At 50.3% G+C, this 19,773-nt stretch overlaps 1 protein-coding gene across 1 annotated transcript in view; it reads right to left on the bottom strand.

Moving 5' to 3' along the window:
• The window catches only part of LOC119965411 (15-hydroxyprostaglandin dehydrogenase [NAD(+)]-like), a 38,125-nt gene that overhangs the window by 15,747 nt on the left and 2,605 nt on the right, over positions 1-19,773 (bottom strand). The window contains exons 2-5 of the mRNA XM_038796163.1: positions 17,021-17,144; positions 16,533-16,639; positions 7,744-7,840; positions 4,442-4,518 (exon numbers count right to left, since the gene is read on the bottom strand). Of these exons, the coding sequence (XP_038652091.1) occupies positions 4,442-4,518; positions 7,744-7,840; positions 16,533-16,639; positions 17,021-17,144 (405 nt within the window). The remainder of the gene's footprint in view (positions 1-4,441; positions 4,519-7,743; positions 7,841-16,532; positions 16,640-17,020; positions 17,145-19,773) is intronic.

Here is a 19,773-nt window from a genome sequence, read left to right on the forward strand (position 1 = left end):
CCGGCTGCTGGGAAACACGGGTTCTTATACCCCGCCTCATTGGGCGGAGCTACCTTATGTTCTGACCAATGAAATGCAAACACTTGGGCCAATGAGCAGCGAGCCTTCTCCACCAATGGTAGCTCACACTCCCAGGTACCGTAGTACCTCTAGTCATACTACCACATCCCTATTAGCAATAGTCTTCAGCCACATGGCCAGAGGCCTCCACAGCTGGTTGTAGTTGTGGTCAGTGGGGCAGACAGGCAGGGGCTGGGGTTGCCCAGTAACGGGTACACATTCCACCAGCTTCACATTTTTAAAAAGGTGTGCTAATTGGCACCCATGTGACCACTTGCTGGGGAGGTAGATCACAGGAGGCTGTTATGTAGGGGATCGCTCCTGTTAATTGCTTAGAGATTGGCCTGAAGTGGTGATTATTGGTATTTCACCACACTGTGGTGGGATCCTGATTTTGCCAATGGGAGCAGGCCGGTTTGATTGCAAACCGACCAACACCGGGCATGGGGAGATTTTGGCCTCTCCCACCATCTAACAGCTGCATTGTGCTCTCGCTCAAGCACAATGCGGCCGTTAAACCGTGCTCAGAGTCTCAGGATAAGAGGCCATCTCTATCTCTCTACCCTCCTGTTTGATGAAAATACCTCCGTAAATGGCTGAGTGTCAAATTTTGTTTGGTAATATTCCTGTGAAACGGTGATCGGATGGACATTTTACATATGATTTTCTACAGTTGTATGATTCTATGATACAATGAGATACTACAAGGATCAGTACTGGAGCACAGTTATTTACAACCTCCATCAATGCACTTACGTGAGGGGACCAACTGCAATAAACCCAATACCAAACTAGGTGGGAAAGTAAACTGAGAAGCACCGCAAACAGTTGAAAAGGATATGAAGAGGTAAGTAATTGGGAAGGAAGGTGGGCAGCACGGTGGTGTCATAATATACACCAGTATATCATGTACAGACACACACACTGGTGGACATACACTAGGACCAATCAACATGCACAAACACCGCAACCAAACACCAGTTAGAACACAGGCACTATAAAGACAAAGGGCATCACTTTTCCCCGCTCATTCAGGATGCAGCCTCTCAGAAGCACAAGAGCTTACCAAATACAGCACAGACTCTCACCACGTGCTGAGTGATTCAACTGGTTCGGACAGGCACAGGTCTCTAGTTAATCTAGCATCGTGTAAACCCATAGTTATAGTATGTCTAGCATTTTCTAAGAGTTAATAAAATAGTGTTGAACCATCTTCGGTGTTGGTGGCATATGTCTGCTTCACGAATCCACAGTGCCCAACACTTCAGGTGGCAAAGTGGTTAACACTGCTGCCCCACAGAGCCAGGGACCTGGGTTCGATTCTGGCCATGGATCACTGTTTGTGTGGAGTTTATACATTCACCCTGTACCTGCATGGGTTTCCTCCGGGTACTCTGGTTTCCTCCCACAGTCTAACAGCACGTCATAACATTCAAGGCTATGGGCCAAGTGCTGGCAAGTGGGATTAGGTGGGCAGGGTTGGATTGGATTGGATTGGATTTGTTTATTGTCACGTGTACCGAGGTACAGTGAAAAGTATTTTTCTGCAAGCAGCTCAACAGATCATTCAGTATATGGAAGAAAAGGGAATTAAACAAAATTCAAGAAAATACATAATAGGGCAACACAAGATATACAATGTAACTACATAAGCACTGGCAACGGATGAAGCATACAGGGTGTCGTGTTAATGAGGTCAGTCAATAAGAGGGACATTTAGGAGTCTGGTGACAGTGGGGAAGAAGCTGTTTTTGAGTCTGTTCGTGCGTGTACTCAGACTTCTGTATCTCCTGCCCGATGGAAGAAGTTGGAAAAGTGAGTAAGCCGGGTGGGAGGGATCCTTGATTATGCTGCCCGCTTTCCCCAGGCAGCGAGAGGTGTAGATGGAGTCCATGGATGGGAGGCAGGTTTGTGTGATGGACTGGGCGGTATTCACGACTCTCTGAAGTGTCAGGAAGGTCAGGGCCTTTCATGCATCGGTGCAGACTCGATGGGCAGAAGAGCCTCTTCTGCACGGTAATATTTTGTGACTCAATGGGCCAAATGGCCTCCTTCTGCACTGGAGGTGTGGAATCCATAGTATACAGTTCCTTAGCATGGGACAGGAGTTAGAATGAAATCCATAATATCCTGCTCCTTAGTGAAGGACACAAGTCTGTGGAGACAGGACATGGAGGTAGCCTTCTCAGGAATGCACTTTTCTGTAAATAACCGTAACCGCCAAGGGCAATGGGGAAGTGATTACATAAGAGGAAGATGGAAAGACCTTGCTCTTATATTGGTCAGTTGCCCTGACTACTATTGGTTAGAATTACTGTCCTTTCATTGGCCTAGAATGAAAGATTAAATGTGATATTATTGGTGTGTGTGACATGCAAATGAAGGAGTAGACTGCAAGTGTAATTCTATTGATTAATCAGGCTATAAACGTTTCTGCTTCACTGGACTCAGGTAGAGTAAAGCAGTGTACTCCACTGGTTTGCTCTCCGTGTGCACATGTCAATAAAGATTGATCAAAGAGTGCTCCCGTGTCTGCCTTGTATTACTTCGACATAGGGATTCTATGACCGATATGAGTAAAATGTGCAAAACAATTGTGAAATTATTCACTTTGATAGGAGGAATAGAAAAGGAGAGTCTTCCTTTATCACTGAGAGATTGGTATAAGTCAAGATTTGGGGGTCCTTGCACATGATTCACAGAGAGTTACCTGGAGGTACAGTAACTTATTAGAAAGGCAATTGATCTGATAACCTTTATTCCAAGTGGGAGTTAGAGTATAATTATAAGGAATCAGCTTTGACAAAGAGTCATCGGACTCAAAACGTTAGCTCTTTTCTCTCCCTACAGATGCTGCCAGACTTGCTGAGATTTTCCAACATTTTCCCTTTTGTTTATAATTATAAGGAAATCTTGCTTGAAGGGGTGCAGTGAAGATTCATTGGATTGATTCTTAGGATGAGGAGAGATCGAGTAGAATACACATTTTCTGAGGAAATTAAAATCAGGGATGCTCACAAGGACAGAAATGAGGAATGCAGGACCAGAAGAGATTACACAGATAGGGAAGGGTTAAGCCACTATGGCATTTGTAAGCAAGCAAATGCTCTCCTATTCAGTACGACCATGGCTGACCTTGGGCTTGTGAATCCACAGAAACCCTACATGCAAACAGGGGGAGAACTTGCAAACTCCACACAGACAATCACCCAAGGCCAGAATCAAACCCAGATCCTTGGCGCTATGAGGCAGCAGTGCAAACCACTGGGCCATCCTGCTGCCACATTGTGCATTGTTCTAACTAAAAAGCCCCCGTTTCCCAGTCTTTTTTTCTCTTAGTATTTCATGAAATCAGACACATTTCTAGTGAAACTTTGTGATTCAGTCTGGAAAGGTTTAACGTCCTTCCTATAGTGTGGAGCTCAACACTACACAGTATCGAATTCAGATTATATTGACGGTTCAGAAGTCTTTTCATTACCTCTTGGTGTTAAAAAATGAAAAAGAATGAGAAGGGAGATCATTGAACCATACAAGACTTTGAGGACTTGACAGTTTAGATGCTGAGAGGTGGTTTCCTCTCGCTGGAAGTCTAGATCTCGGATCACAGTCTCAGCATGAGGGGTTCACCATTTTAGTCTGAGATGAGGAAAAATGTTTTCCTTCAGAGGATTGTGAATCTTTGTCATTCTCTCCCCTGATGATGTGGAGTCAAAGAGTATATTTAAGGCTGAGATCAATGGATTTTTGGGCACTAAGGGATATATTGATTGGGTGGGGAATTGAGTCAAGGTAAAAGTTGAGCTATGATCGGGGCGGCATGGTGGTGCAGTGGTTAGCACTGCTGCCTCACGGCACCGAGGACCCGGGTTTGATCCCGGCTCCGGGTTACTGTCCATGTGGAGTTTGCACATTCTCCCTGTGTCTGCATGGGTCTCACCCCCAAAACCCAATGATGTGCACGGAAGGTGGATTGGCCATGGTGAATTGCCCCTTAATTGGAAGAAAAAATAATTGGGTACTCTAAATTTATTTTTTTATAGTTGAGCTATGATCTATGGCCTGCATTTGGACTACTATGACTCACTCTTGCTCCTAGTTTCTATGTTTCAATAATCGGGGAGAATGCGGGGAGAAGGCGGATCTTTGGCATTGAGATCTAGGATCAGCCAGGATCATGTTGAATGGCGGAGTAGGCGCGAAGGGCTGATTGGCTTATTCCTCCTAGTTTCTGTTTCTATGATCTTATTGAATAGCGAACAAGGATTGAGGCACCATACGGCCTACCCCTGCCCCTATTTCTTATAATTTTACATAGGATTCACGCTCACATCACCAGTTATACAGGAAACAATTATTGACGATACGATTTAACACTCACAGCCATCGATTTAGTGAATCCCACCACTCCATATTTGGAGGCTGCATAAACCGGTCCAACGTAAAAGGGAATCAGACCTGTTCACCACAAAACAGCAGAGGGAAAATATCAAATAATTACATCAGATAGAATCATGTGACTATGTAGAAATGCATAGAAGATACAGCCTGGAAATTGGTCATTCAGTCTATCTCCTCCATGTCAACATTTACCCTCCACAAGAACAAACAGTTCACACTTATCTGTGCTGTTCCCAAATTTGTTCAACCCCTTTTCCTCTACCTCCCCAAACTTAGCATCAGTGTTGACATTTTCCACGCCATCCACTAACTGTGGGGAAAGAATGCTACAGCCACACATCTCCAAACCCATGACTGCTTCCATAGAGAAGGACAAGGGCAGCCGACACATGGAAACACCATAACTTGGAAATTCTCCTCCAAGTCATTGAGCATCCTGACTGGGAAATACATCGCCATTCCTTTACTGTTGCGGTAAAAATCCTGGAACTCCCTCCCTCCAGCACTATGGATGTACCTACACCACCACTGACAAGCAGCGAAAAAGATATGTAATAATAACAATCTTTACGAGTGTCACAAGTATGATTACATTAACACTGCAATGAAGTTACTGTGAAAATACCCTTGACTAATTTATCCTGAATATAAGATAAAGGGGAGTGTTAATGGGGTCATTAAAGGATGAAGAGTGCCAATCGGGACAAATAATGTGGTGATGCTGGCTTTGGACTGGGGTGGGCACAGTACGAAGTCTTACAACACCACGTTAAAGTCGACCTGATGAAGGGGATGCGCTCCAAAAGCTAATGATTCGATTCAAACCTGTTGGACTTTAACCTGGTGTTGTAAGACTTGTGGAATACGGACAAAAGGTGAGATCGCAGAATGCTATAAATGGGAGCAACTGAATACCCCACAGGTGGCCATGTGGGGGAGGAGTGGGGTTGTGTTGGGACAGGCTAAGGACTTGAAAAATAATTAACAACAAACTACAAAGAAAAGGGGGTTGGGTGGTGATGGTTAACATGGAGGAGGAAGTTTACTATCTATGTTGTTGAACTCAATGTTGAGTGCAGGAGGCTGTAACATGTCTAACCAGGAAATGAGATGTTATTTTACCATTTGGGTGGGGTTTCACTGGAACATTGCAGCAGGCCGAGGACAGACATGTGGACATGAGAGCAAGGTGCTGAGTTGATATGACAAGCGACAGGAAGGTTGGAGTCATGCTTGCGGACTGAGTGAAGGTGTTCCGCAAAGTGGCCACCCAGCCTACATTTCGTAGACAGCAGAGGAGACCACATTGGGAGCAGCAAATACAGCAGATGAAATGAAGGTGTTACAAATGAAATGCTGCTTACCTGAGAGGAGAGTTTGGATCCTTGAACAATGAGGAGGAGGTAAAGGGGCGGATGCTGCAACTTCAGAGATTGCATGGGAAGGTGCCCTGGGAAAGGGATGAAGGGTTGGGCGCAATAGAGGAGTGGACCAGGTTGACACGGAGGAAGTGGTCCCTGCAGAATGCTGACGTGGGGGAGGGGGAACAGCTGGTGGAATTTAATTTTAATTAATATAAAGCTGATCTGGCAATGGTGGCCATGAAGCTGCTACTGAATGTTGTAAAACACCACCTGGCTCATTCATATAATAGTAGTATTATAGTCATTATTAGTGTCACAAGTAGGCTTAGATTTACATTAACAGTGAAATGACTGTGAAAAGCCCCTAGTCGCCAAACTCTGGCGCCTGTTCGGGTACACTGTGGGAGAATTCAGACTGTCTAAATTATCTAACCGCAAATCTTTAGAGACTTGTGGGAAATGTCCTTACCTGATCTGGCCAACATGTAATTCTACACCCACAGCATTGTGGTTGACTCTTACCATCCCCTGAAATAACCCAGCAAGCCAATTCACTTCAAGGCAACTTAGGACTGGGCGGCAAATGCTGGCTTTGCCAGCGATACCCACATTGTGTAAAAGAAAAAGAATTGCACAGATCATCAACAACCAGAGCAGGCCCATTCAGTGAAATAGTTCAAAGGGAATATAACACCACCCCTTCAACAGCAAAAAGAACAAATAATTGCATTTATGTGACATTTTTCATGGCCCAGGATGTCCCAAAGCACTTTACAGTCAATTAAATACTTGTTTAAAATGTCACTATTGTAATTTAGAAAACAATGCAGCCAATTTTCACACAGCAGGATCCCACAAATAGCAATGTGGTAATAACCAGATGTAATGATATGTATAGTACAGTGTAGTAAAGGATTAACACCTGAAACTATGAAATCAAACACTAGATGGCGTTACTAATTCACTGTATATAAGACAGCATCTTAGAAATTCTGGCAGAAACTGAAGAGAACATGATGAGAGCACAGTGAGAATTGAATGTTGAAATATAGCACAAGGTCAAGTCATAGTGTAGTTTAATAGTTAAATAGAATATTGATTGCTGTATTACATATTCAGTATCATTGTTTAGTATCTGTAACTCAGTAGAGTATGTGAACCTCATTTAGTTTAGTCGTGTAAAATAAATTTGTTTTGATTCAAACTTTTATTTTTATAATCTTTGTCAACATTACATATTGGCTATCTTGGAGGAAAAGGAAAGGAATATAACACCAGATACTGTACTCTTTCTGTGTTATTGATTAATGGATAATTTTGGTCAGGACACTGAGGATACCCTCCCTGCTTTTCTTTGAAACAATTCCATGGGAGAGGTGGACAGGGCCTTGGTTAACATCTCATCAGCAAGATGGTCTCTGACAGTGCAGCATTCGCTGTGTCAGCCTCAATTTTGGGAATCAAGTCTGAGGCTGGAACACCTATCTCTCGAAAAGAGAAGACTGAGGAGTTAACTTGATAGATGAAGGGTTATGACACGGGAGATTGAAATAATTGTTTTGGCCTCTATTTGAGTCCAAAACTAGGAGCCATTTATTAGAAAGGCACTCATTAATCCAATGAGAAACTCAGAAAACTTCTTTCCCCAGGGGTTGGTTTGAATGTGCGACTTGCTCCCACACAGAATGGGAAAGCTAAATAACAACTAACAGGTAACTAGATAAATTGGATGATGGTGTGAGATGAAGCAGGTGAGTGGAGGCTCGTGTGGAGTATAAATATGTTTCCTTGCTGTAAATTATAAGTAAAACTTACTTTCCTAAAAAAAATAGTTTGTTCTAAGTGGATGTTTTCCAGCATCCACATGAAACATTTACAACAAAGCACATTGATGAGCAATTGTTATTGTATTGATTACCTGCCAGGGAGGCGATATTAACAATCACTCCCCCTGCACCTCCAGTTTCCTTACTCATGTGCTGTATTCCCAGATGGGTTCCTTTGATCACACTGACCTGCAATACAAGCAGTAAATAGAGGAATCACCAGAGAACAGGCACATTCAGAAAACAGGACAAACATTAAAGTAAAAACATACACAGGTCGAAGTAAAGTACAGAGAGTTATATCCGCTGTGGCACAGTGGTTAGCACAGCTGCCTCAGAACGCCAGGGACACAGATTCAATTCTGACATTGGATGGCTGACTGTGTGCAGTTCGCACATTCTCCCATGTCTGTGTGCGCTTCCTCCGGGTGCTCCGGTTTCCTCCCACAGTCCACAAATGTGCAGGTTAGGTGGATTGGCCATTCTAAATTTACCCATAGGGACAGGTAGGGTGACAAGGACAGGGCATGGGCCGGGGTAGGGAGGATCGGTGCAGATTCAAAGTGCTGAATGGCCTCCTCTGCACTGTAGGGATTCTGTGAAGGCAGCAAACTACACGCAAGTTTTGCCAGCAAGAGTACATTCAGGCAGTCACAGAGCACAGGTATATTCAGGCAGTCGCAGAGCACAGGTATATTCAGGCAGTCACAAAGCACAGGTACATTCAGGCAGTCGCAGAGCACAGGTATATTCAGGCAGTCACAGAGCACAGGTATATTCAGGCAGTCACAGAGCACATGTATATTCAGGCAGTCACAGAGCACAGGTATATTTAGGCAGTCACAGAGTTGTAATCTGCAGGATACAGACAGATCAGTGGAATGGGAAGATGATATGTGGGATGGACAAACTGGTTACGAGGGTGGACAGGCTGGTTAGTTGAACAAACAGACAGTTCAATGAAATGGACAAATTGTGTAGTCCGATAGGCGGACTGGTTCATGAATTAATCAACAGGTTGTTGGGCAGATCAGCAGGTTAGGAGAATTGGACAGACTGGGATAGAATTACACACCCCTTATTGTCTCTTATATGGCGATGAGCCATCTCCTTGAACCACAAGCAATCCATTGGGTGAACAACGTATGAAGAGCCTCCAATCAAGATTGTATGTGACTTGATGGGAAAGCTGCAAATAGTGGTGCCTGCGTGGGTCCCGTTGCCTGCTGCCCTTTGCTCTTTTAGGTGGTAGAGGTCACAGATTTAGAAGGTGTGCAGTGTAGAAGGCTTGGCAATTTTCCTTTGTTCTTTCAGCGGATGTGGGCTTTGCCAGTTGGTCAGCATTTATTAACCATCCTAATTGCTCTCAAGAAGGTGATGGTGAACCACTGTTCTGAAGTACTGCAGTCAGTTAGAGCACTAGTAGAGAGGGAGTTCCTGTGATTTTGACCCACGACAGAGGAAGGAATAGGCAAATATAACCAAGTCAGGATGGCAAGTGACTTGGGAGAGGAACTTGCAGTTGATGGTGTTCCCATGTGTCTGCTGGCCTTTGTCTTTCTAGATGGCTTGGCCGAGGATTTGGGAGGTGCTGTCGAAGGAATCTTCGTAACTTCCAGTTGTGTATCTGTAGATGGTACACACTGCTGCCACTGTGCGCAGATGGTGAAGGGAATGACTTGAGGTGGTGCATGGTGCCAATCAAACCGGCTGTTTTGTGCTGAATGCAGATGAGCTCTTGAATGTTGTGGAGCTGCATTCAGCAGGCACGTGGACAGTATTCCAATCACACGAAAGGGAAAATGCTGGAAAATCTCAGCAAGTCTGGCAGCATCTGTAGGGAGAGAAAAGAGCTAACGTTTCGAGTCCAATGACTCTTTACCAAAGCTAACAGACCAGAGAGAGTGGGAAATATTTATACTGTGGAGTGAGAATGAAAGTGAGTCATAGCCACAGAACCCAGGGAAACTTGGTGCTAATTGCCACAGAACCAAGGGGAAAGAGTGCTAATGGCAGTCCCCAGAGAGGACCCAAAAGATGTGAACGGTCAAACAGCCGGAACTAACATCAGAGGATGAACCTGTAGGTATGGGCACAGTAAGAGTCTAACAACACCAGGTTAAAGTCCAACAGGTTTGTTTCAACACGAGCTTTCGGAGCGCAGCTCCTTCAGGGACTGGAGAGGTATGATCCAGAACATTATATAGACAAAGTCAGCGATGCCATGTAGGTATGGGGGGATGGGGAGGGGGAAGCAAAGAGGAGAAAGGTTGCAGGAAAGAAAGAAATGGTAAAAGACAGTTTAAAATGAAATGAAAACAAATGGGTCGAGGTGGGGCTGATCATTTACGTTGTTGAATTCGATGTTCAGGTGTAGCTTGCCTGACCGGAAGAGGAGATGTTGTTCCTCCAGTTTGCGTTGAGCTTCACTGGAACATTGCAGCAGGCCAAGAACAGACATGTGGGCATGGAGCAGGGTCTTTTGTTAAAATGGCAAGCACAAGGAAGGTCAGGATCCTGAATGCGCACAGACCGAAGATGCTCAGCAAAGCGATCACCCAGTCTGCGTTTGGGAGCAGCGAATGCAATAGACCAGATTGAAAGGGGTGCAAATGAAACGCTGCTTAACCTGGAATGAGTGTTTTTGGGCCTGGGATGTCAAGCATGAAGAAGGTAAAGGGGCAGGTGTTACACCTTCTGCGATTGCATGGGAAGGTGCCACGGGTGATGGGAGAGGTACTGGGTATGGTGGAGGAAGTGGACTAGATTGTCTCCGAGGAAACGGTTCTCTGCGGAATGCTGACAGAGGGATGTGAAGGGAAGATGTGCTTGGTGTGGCATCACGCTGGAGTTGGCGAAAATGGCGGAGGATTATGCTTTGTATACGGAGGCTGGTGGGATGAATGTGAGAATGAGGGGGACTCTATCCTTGTTCTGGGAGGGAGTGGAGGGGGCGAGGGTAGTGGCGCGGGAGATGGACCGCACACTGTTGAGGGCCCTGTCCACAACTGTAGGTGGGAAATCACGGTCGAAGAAGAAGGAACACATTTTCGAAGCACCATTTTGGAAAGTGGCATCGTCGGAACAAATGCGACGGAGGCGAAGGAGTTGAGGGAAAGGGGTGGAGTCCTTACAGGGTGTTGGGTGTGAAGAGCTGTAGTCCAGATAGCTGTGGGAGTCAGTGGGCTGTGGTGGATATTAGTGGATAGTCTATTGCCAGAAATGGAGACAGAAAGATCAAGGAAAGGAAGGGAAGTGTCTGAGATTGTCCAGGTGAAAGTGATGGAGGGGTGAAAACTTGAAGCGAAGTTGATGAATTTTTCCAGGTCCGGGCGGAGAGTATGACGCTGGCACCAAAATAGTCATCAATGTATCGGTAAAGGAGTTGTGGAGGGGACCCAGGTAGGCCTGGAGCAAGGAATGTTCCACATACCCCATAAAAAGACAAGCATAGCTAGGACCCATGCGGGTACCCATTGCTACGCCTTTGATTTGGAGAAAGTGAGATGAGTTAAAGGAGAAGTTGTTGAAAGATAGAACGAGTTCAGCCAGGCGGAGAAGAGTGTTGGTGGATGGGAATTGTCCGGGTCTCTTTTCGAGAAAGAAGTGAAGGGCTCTCAGGCCACCCTGGTGTGGGATTGAGGTGTAGAGGGATTGCACATCCATGGTGAATAGAATGCGGTTAGGGCCCCACGAACTGGAAGCTGTCAATATGACGCAGGGCCTTCAGAGGAATCCCGGATGTACGTGGGGAAGGAATGGACCAGAGGAGTGAGGATGGAGTCCAGATAAGAGGAAATAAGTTCGGTGGGCAGGAGGCATGCTGACACAATGAGCCTGCCAGGACAGTCCATTTTGTGGATTTTGGGAAGTAGATAAAAGCGGGGCTGTCCGTGGTTGGGGGACTATGAGGTTGGAAGCCGTAGGCGGAAGGCATCCGGAGGAAATTAGGTCACTAACGGTGTTGGAGATAATGGTTTGATGTTCAGTGGTCTGGTCATGGTCCAGGGGGAAGTAAGAGGAAGTATCTGAGAGTTGGCACTCAGCCTCTGCGAGGTAGAGGTCAGTTCACCAGACGACAACAGCACCCCCTTTGTCGGCAGGTTTGATGACAAAGTCGGGGTTAGACCTGACAGAGTGAAGAGCAGAAAGTTCGGAAGGAGAGAGGTTGGAATGGGTGAGGGGGGCAGAAAAATTAAGCCTGCCAATGTCCCGTCGACAGTTCTGAATGAAAAGATCAAGGGCAGGTAATTGTCCCGGCGGCGGGGTCCACTTGGAGGCAGAATGTTGGAGGCACATGAAAGGATCTGTGGAACGGGGGGAGGATTCTTGCCCAAAGAAGTGGGCACAGAGACGAAGGCGGCGAAAGAAGTGTTCAACTCATGTCGAGCCCGGAATTCATTGAGGTGGGGACGTAAGGGTACAAAGCTGAGTCCTTTGCTGAGAACAGCACACTCAGCCCAGAGAGGGGAAGTTGGAGGGAATGGTGAACACTGCGATAAGGGCTGGGAGAAATAGGGTACGAGGGATTGGGACTGGTGGAGGCCTGGGATGGGCAGTGGTGTTTGATACTGGGAGAAATAGGGTACGAGGGATTGGGACTGGTGTTCACCATAGCCTCTGACCTTCCCCTCTCTGAGGCTGAGCGTGCTGTTCTCAGCTTTGTACCCTTACGTAGCCCATCCCAGACCCTCCCACCAGTCCCAATCCCCGCTACCCCATTTCTCCCAGTAGCAACACCACTGCCCTGGAACTTGCCCACTGGCAATTAGCACCAAGTTTTCCCTTGGTTTGTGTGGCTATGACTCATCTTTCATTCCTACTCCACAGTATAAATATTTCCCACTCTGTCGGTTAGCTTTGACAAAGAGTCATCGGACTCGAACGTTAGCTCTTTTCTCTCCCGACAGATGCTGCCAGACTTGCTGAGATTTTCCAGCATTTTCCCTTTTGTTTCAGATTCCAGCATCCGCAGTAATTTGCTTTTATCCAGTATTCCATCACACTCCTGGGGCGAAATTCTCCGACCCCCAGCAGGGTCGGAGAATCGCCTGGGGCCGCTGAAAATCCCGCCCCCGCCGTGGCCAGAGATTCTCCGCTACCCGGGAAGTGGTGGGGGCAGGAATCACGCCACTCCGATAGGCGAGGCCCCTGCGGCGATTCTCCGGCCCGTGATGGGCCGAAGTCCCGCCACTGGGAGGCCTCTCCCGCCGCCGAGGTTTGAACCACCTCTGGTGGCGGCGGAATCGGCGGCGCAACCGGGCCCCCGGTGTCCTGGGGGGGCGCGGGCCGATCGGACCCCGGGGGGGTGCCCCACGGTGGCCAGGCCCGCGCTCGGGGCCCCCCGATCAGAAACGAGCCAGTGCCCTGGGGGCACTCTGTCTCCTCCGCCGCCGCCACGGCCTCCGCCATGGCGGAAGAGGAAGAGAAACCCACAGCGCGTATGTGCCGGTGGTAACGTCAGCGGCAGCTGGCCGCCGACGTCACCGCCTGCGCATGCGTGAATCGACAAAAGTCTTTCGGCTAGCCCGCTGCCGGGCGGCGGGTCTGAAAGGCCGCTGGCGCCGGTTTGTGCGCCAGTCGGCGTGGTGCCAACCGCTCCAGCGCGGGGCTAGCCCCCAAAAGGTGCGGAGAATACCGCACCTTTGGGGAGGCCCGACCCCGGAGTGGTTGGCGCCACTCCCCTACGCCGGGACCCCCGTCCCGCCGGGTAGGGGAGAATCCCGCCCCTGACTTGTACCTTGTACATGGTTGACTGGTTTGGGGAGTCAGGAGATGAGTTATGCTCAATAAAATTCCGAAACTCTTCTCAATTGTTGTGGCTGCAGTATTTATACGGTCGGTCCAGTTCAGTTTCTAGTCAATGGTAACCCGCAATGTATTGACAGTTTGACTTCAGTGATGGTCATGTCATTGACCATCATGAGGACACGGTTGGAGATGGTCATTGCCTCGCACTTGTGTAGTGTGCATTTTTATTTGCCACTTAACAGCCCAAGCCTGCGTGCTGTCTAAGTCGTGTTTCGCATGGATATGAAATGTGTTGTATCTGAGGAGCTGCAAATGATACACAACACTGTGCACATCAGTGAGCATCCCACACTTCTGACCTTATGATGGAAGAAAGGTCACTTACGAAGAAGGTCAAGCTGGTTGGGCCCAAGACCCTAACCTGATGAACCCCTGCAGCAATGTTCGGGGCTCAGACAATTGGCCTCCAATAACAACAAGAATCTTCCTTTGTGCTGGGACCGACTCCCACCGGTTATATGTTTTCCCTCTGATTCCAGTGTATTGCAACTTAGCTGGGGTCCTTGATGCCATGCTGCAGCCATGATCTCACTGCAGTCACTCTCAACTGTTTTCTGGAATTCAGCTCTATTGTCCATGTTTAGACCATGGCTGTAATGAGATCTGGAGCCAAGTGGCCGTGGGAGAACACACATTGAGCAATTGTGAGCAGGTTATTGCTGAATAATTGTCACTTAATGACAACTTCCATCACTTTGCTGATCATTGAAATTAGACCGATGGGATGATTGACCAGATGTGATTTGTCCTGCAGTTTGAGGAGTGGACATACCTCGGTCATTTTCCACATTGTTCCATTGATGCCAATGTTGTAGTTGTACTACAACAGCTTTTCTCAGGGCCTCGCTACTGAAGCACAAATCGACAGTGCTCACTGCTGGGGTGTACTGAGGGCCCATAAATGAGGGTTGCTGAAGGAGCAGCAGAAGCTGCAGATGGAGTTTGGGCTGATATCCACAGGGAAGGCGGTGGGGTAGTTGAGGAAGGAGAGAAGGGTGGTGTATGAATATGGGGAGAAGGCTAGCAGGATGCTAGCACACCAGTTAGAGAAATGGGAAGTGGCGAGGGAGATTGGGAAAGTGAAGGACAGAGGGGGAATTCAATTCTGGACCAGGTGGGAGTGAACGGGATGTTTAGAGACTTTTACAGGGGATATACGGGTCGGAGCCCCCAGCCATGGTAAGGGGATGAGGTGGTTTTTAAAGGGACTGGAGGTTCTGAGGGTGGAGTAAAACCTGGTGGAGGGCCTATGCGCCTAAATTGGCTGTTTGAAGTGGTGGAAGAGCTGGAGGCGACGCAGTCGGGCAAGGACCCGGGGCCGGATGGATACCCAGTGGAGATTTATAAAAGGTTTTCAGGAGTGCTGGGGCCCTTGCTGGTAAAAGTGTTTAATGAGGCTAGTGAGCGAGTGGTGCGCTGACAGTCAGGAACCTACACAGGGACGACAGGATCGCAACACTGGACGAACTGACGGAGAAATTCCAGCTCGCCAGGCCAACACCGTACTGGATGCAACAGGAACGAAATGGGAGGAAGACCTGGGGATTGAGATAGGGTGGGGACTCTGGAGCTAAGCACTGCATCGGGTCAACTCCACCACCACGTGCACAAGGCTCAGCCTGACACACTAAAAGTGGTACATAGAGCCCACTTAACAAGAACCCGAATGTGTAGGTTCTTCCCGGAGGTGGAGGACAGTTGTGAGCGGTGCCAAGGAGGCCCAGCCAACCACGCCCACATGTTCTGCTCTTACCCTGACTTAAGAAAAACAAATTACTGCGGATGCTGGAATCTGAAACCAAAGAGAAAATGCTGGAAAATCTCAGCAGGTCTGGTAGCATCTGTAGGAGAGAAAAGAGCTAACGTTTCGAGTCCGATGACTCTTTCCTCAATGCAGCTTTGACAAAGAGTCATCGGACTCGAAATGTAATTGTTTCTCCGACACCCAAATGTATATGTACCTCCCCAGTTTCCACCCCACACCTCCGCAAACATGTGTCTACCTATTTGTTGAACGTAATACTTCTAACTATACAGAGTTGCTGTTTGGAGCTGGTGTACAATATTGTACCAGTTTGTTTTGTTATGTTTCATTCTGTGTACATAACTGTAAATATACTCTGTTCAAAAGCACAATAAAAATGTTTTTTAAAGAAAACTGGATTCGGAAGTATTTCTTCAGCCAGACAATGGGGAATCTGTGGAACTCTTTGCTGCAGAAGGCTGTGGAGGCCAAATCACAGTGTCTTTCAGACAGAAATAGATAGGTTCTATAAGGGAATCAGGGGTTATGGGGAGAAGGCAGGGGAATGGGGACGGGAAAGATATCAGCCATGATTGAATGGCGGAGCTGACTCAATGGGCTGAATGGCATAATTGTGCTCTGAGGATATGGTGAAGATCTAGCCTGTTCAATCATTCTTCATAAGATCAGGCTTTCATCGGAGGAATGAGTCAGGTGACCTTTCTCTGTGCTGCTTCTAACTCAAATTGTCAAATCTGTACACAGTACTCCAGATGCGGTCTCACTAATACCCTGAACAGCTGCAGTAAGACTTCCCCTACTACTATATTCCATTCCCCTTTCGATAAATGCCAACATTCCATTTGCCCTCCTAATCAGAGGTAAGGTAGATCAGTGCTGAAGGTTGGCATGTCTTTTATTACACTCACGGCGGGACCTGGCTTGTCAGCCGTCTAGCAGGGTCCTTGGGGGGAGGAGGGGGAGAGCGGGGAGATCTGACTATGGGCGGGCCTGTGCCGTGGGGGCACTCTTGCCCTCTGCGCCAGCTTCTGTAGGGCTCCGCCATGGCCCTGTGGTTCCCACGCTGGCGCTTCTGCGCATGAGCGCGACGACGGCAACCGTTCAGAGCCGGTTGGCGTGGCGCCAACCGCTCCGGCTCCAGCTTAGCCCCCGGATGAGCGGACTTCCAGGTGGCCCGACGCCCGAGTGATTTGCGCCGTTCTTGGCACCAGCGCTGGGCCATACCGCCGATTGCGGGAGAATCCTGCCCAATATGCCCACTATTTACATAGAATTCAGCTTAATTGATAGACGAGTAACACGTACCAGATTTAAACTGAGACATTTCTCCCAGTTCTCCTCATCAAAGATCCCCGCATTGTTACAAACGATGTCCAATCTCTGAAATTTTGCAAGTGTCTTGCGGAAAGAATCTGGAAAAGATGGTGAATGGAGTTGATTGACCAGGTCTGCGGCATTTTGGAAAGAGGTGTTCCAACACCAACCACTTTATTTAGAGTAACTCACAATGTCATAATAAGAAGTCTAACAACACCAGGTTAAAATCCAACAGCTTGCTTGGAATCACTAGGTTTTGAAGCGCAGCTCCTTCCACAAACACATATATACACTATGTCAATGTAGCAAGATGATACTTTGAATGTGAGTGAGGTGGCAATGTACAGTAAATAGAGAAACTTAACAAAAAACTCTTCTACAGTACTCTGCAATAAACGAAAACAAATGGCAACGAATAAAATTTTGAAAACGCCAATAAAAAGATCTTTTTTTAAATTAAATGTTTGAATCTGTACCTTTGAGCTGATTTTCTGACGTCACATCACAGGGAAGGAATAAAATGTTGTCAGCTCCATAGACCTGTTCAAAGGCGACTTTTGTGGCTTCACCAACTGGTATATTTGCATCCAACAGACTCACCTAAAGGAGTTCAAAACAAACATTCACCCAGAGTATTCAAAAGCAGAATTTGCTGGAAATCTGAAATAAGAGAAGTGGCCAATCTCACTTCAGAGTCCGAGGGCAGCTCGGGTCAGTCAGTGTGTCCGAGGGGAGCTCGGGTCAGTCAGTGTGTCCGAGGGCAGCTCGGGTCAGTCAGTGTGTCCGAGGGCAGCTCGGGTCAGTCAGTGTGTCCGAGGGCAGCTCGGATCAGTCAGTGTGTCCGAGGGCAGCTCGGGTCAGTCAGTGTCCGAGGGCAGCTCGGGTCAGTCAGTGTGTCCGAGGGCAGCTCGGGTCAGTCAGTGTCCGAGGGCAGCTCAGGTCAGTCAGTTTCAGCGGTCAGCTCGGGTCAGTCTGTGTCCGAGGGCAGCTCTGGTCAGTCAGTGTCCGAGGGCAGCTCGGGTCAGTCAGTGTCCGAGGGCAGCTCGGGTCAGTCAGTGTGTCCGAGGGCAGCTCGGGTCAGTCAGTGTGTCCGAGGGCAGCTCGGGTCAGTCAGTGTCCGAGGGGCAGCTCGGGTCAGTCAGTGTGTCCGAGGGCAGCTCGGGTCAGTCAGTGCCCGAGGGCAGCTCGGGTCAGTCAGTGGGTCCGAGGGCAGCTCGGGTCAGTCAGTGTCCGAGGGCAGCTCGGGTCAGTCAGTGTGTCCGAGGGCAGCTCGGGTCAGTCAGTGTGTCCGAGGGCAGCTCGGGTCAGTCAGTGTGTCCGAGGGCAGCTCGGGTCAGTCAGTGTCCGAGGGCAGCTCGGGTCAGTCAGTGTCCGAGGGCAGCTCGGTCAGTCAGTGTGTCCGAGGGCAGCTCGGGTCAGTCAGTGTGTCCGAGGGCAGCTCGGGTCAGTCAGTGTGTCCGAGGGAAGCTCGGGGTCAGTCAGTGTGTCCGAGGGCAGCTCGGGTCAGTTAGTGTGTCCGAGGGCAGCTCGGGTCAGTCAGTGTCCGAGGGCAGCTCGGTCAGTCAGTGTCTCCGAGGGCAGCTCGGGTCAGTCAGTGTGTCCGAGGGCAGCTCGGGTCAGTCAGTGTGTCCGAGGGCAGCTCGGGTCAGTCAGTGTCCGAGGGCAGCTCGGGTCAGCCGTGTCCGAGGGCAGCTCGGGTCAGTCAGTGTCCGAGGGCAGCTCGGGTCAGTCAGTGCCCGAGGGCAGCTCGGGTCAGTCAGTGTGTCCGAGGGAAGCTCGGGTCAGTCAGTGCCCGAGGGCAGCCTCGGGTCAGTCCAGTGCCCGAGGGCAGCTCGGGTCAGTCAGTGTCCGAGGGCAGCTCGGTCAGTCAGTGTGTCCGAGGGAAGCTCGGGTCAGTCAGTGTGTCCGAGGGCAGCTCGGGTCAGTCAGTGTGTCCGAGGGCAGCTCGGGTCAGTCAGTGTCCGAGGGCAGCTCGGGTCAGTCAGTGTGTCCGAGGGCAGCTCGGGTCAGTCAGTGTGTCCGAGGGCAGCTCGGGTCAGTCAGTGTGTCCGAGGGCAGCTCGGGTCAGTCAGTGTCCGAGGGCAGCTCGGGTCAGTCAGTGTCCGAGGGCAGCTCGGGTCAGTCAGTGCCCGAGGGCAGCTCGGGTCAGTCAGTGTGTCCGAGGGCAGCTCGGGTCAGTCAGTGTGTCCGAGGGCAGCTCGGGTCAGTCAGTGTGTCCGAGGGCAGCTCGGGTCAGTCAGTGTCCGAGGGCAGCTCGGGTCAGTCAGTGTCCGAGGGCAGCTCGGGTCAGTCAGTGCCCGAGGGCAGCTCGGGTCAGTCAGTGTGTCCGAGGGAAGCTCGGGTCTGTCAGTGTCCGAGGGCAGCTCGGGTCAGTCAGTGTGTCCGAGGGCAGCTCGGGTCAGTCAGTGTCCGAGGGCAGCTCGGGTCAGTCAGTGTCCGAGGGCAGCTCGGGTCAGTCAGTGGGTCCGAGGGCAATTCGGGTCAGTCAGTGTCCGAGGGCAGCTCGGGTCAGTCAGTGGGTCCGAGGACGAGCCGCGCAGCTCTCAGACGGCGAGCACCGAAGCGGAGCTCCAAGCTAGAGCCAGCCCCGTTCGCATCGTGTGCCCACCTGGCCACCCATTACCCACCCCCCCCCCCCCACCCCTCCCCCCGGACAGCGCCGGCTCTAGGGTTGCTGGCGCCCCGGGCAAGCTGAACTTCGGCGCCCTTGGGGGGTCGGGGCCGGGGGGGGCGGGGCCGGGGGGGGGGCCGGGGGGGCGGGGGGGGGGGGGGGGCGGGGGGGGGTCGGGGGGGGGCGAGGCCGAGGGGGGGGCGGGGCCGAGGGGGGGGGCGAGGCCGAGGGGGGGGCGGGGCCGAGGCCGAGGGGGGGGGCGGGGCGAGGAGGGGGGGCGGTGTGGGGGGGGCGGTGTGGGGTGGCCGAGGAGGGGCGGACCCGAGGGGGGGCGGGGCCGAGGAGGGGCGGGCCCGAGGGGGGCGGGGGGGCGGGGCCGAGGAGGGGCGGACCCGAGGGGGGCGGGGGGGCGAACACGCGGGGGCGCGGACGGACGCGGGGGGCGGGCGGACGCGGGGGGCGGGCGGACCCGAGGGCGGGGCGGGGGGGCGGACCCGAGGGGGGCGGACCCAAGGGGGGCGGGGGGGGGACCGAGCGGGTGGGGGTGGACCGAGCCGGGGGGCCGCCCTGGGTGCTGGCGGCCACCGCGCATGCGCTGGTTGGCACCGGACCAACTGC

The sequence above is a fragment of the Scyliorhinus canicula genome, chromosome 4, assembly GCF_902713615.1.
Source record: "Scyliorhinus canicula chromosome 4, sScyCan1.1, whole genome shotgun sequence".
Classification (NCBI taxonomy): Eukaryota; Metazoa; Chordata; class Chondrichthyes; order Carcharhiniformes; family Scyliorhinidae; genus Scyliorhinus; species Scyliorhinus canicula.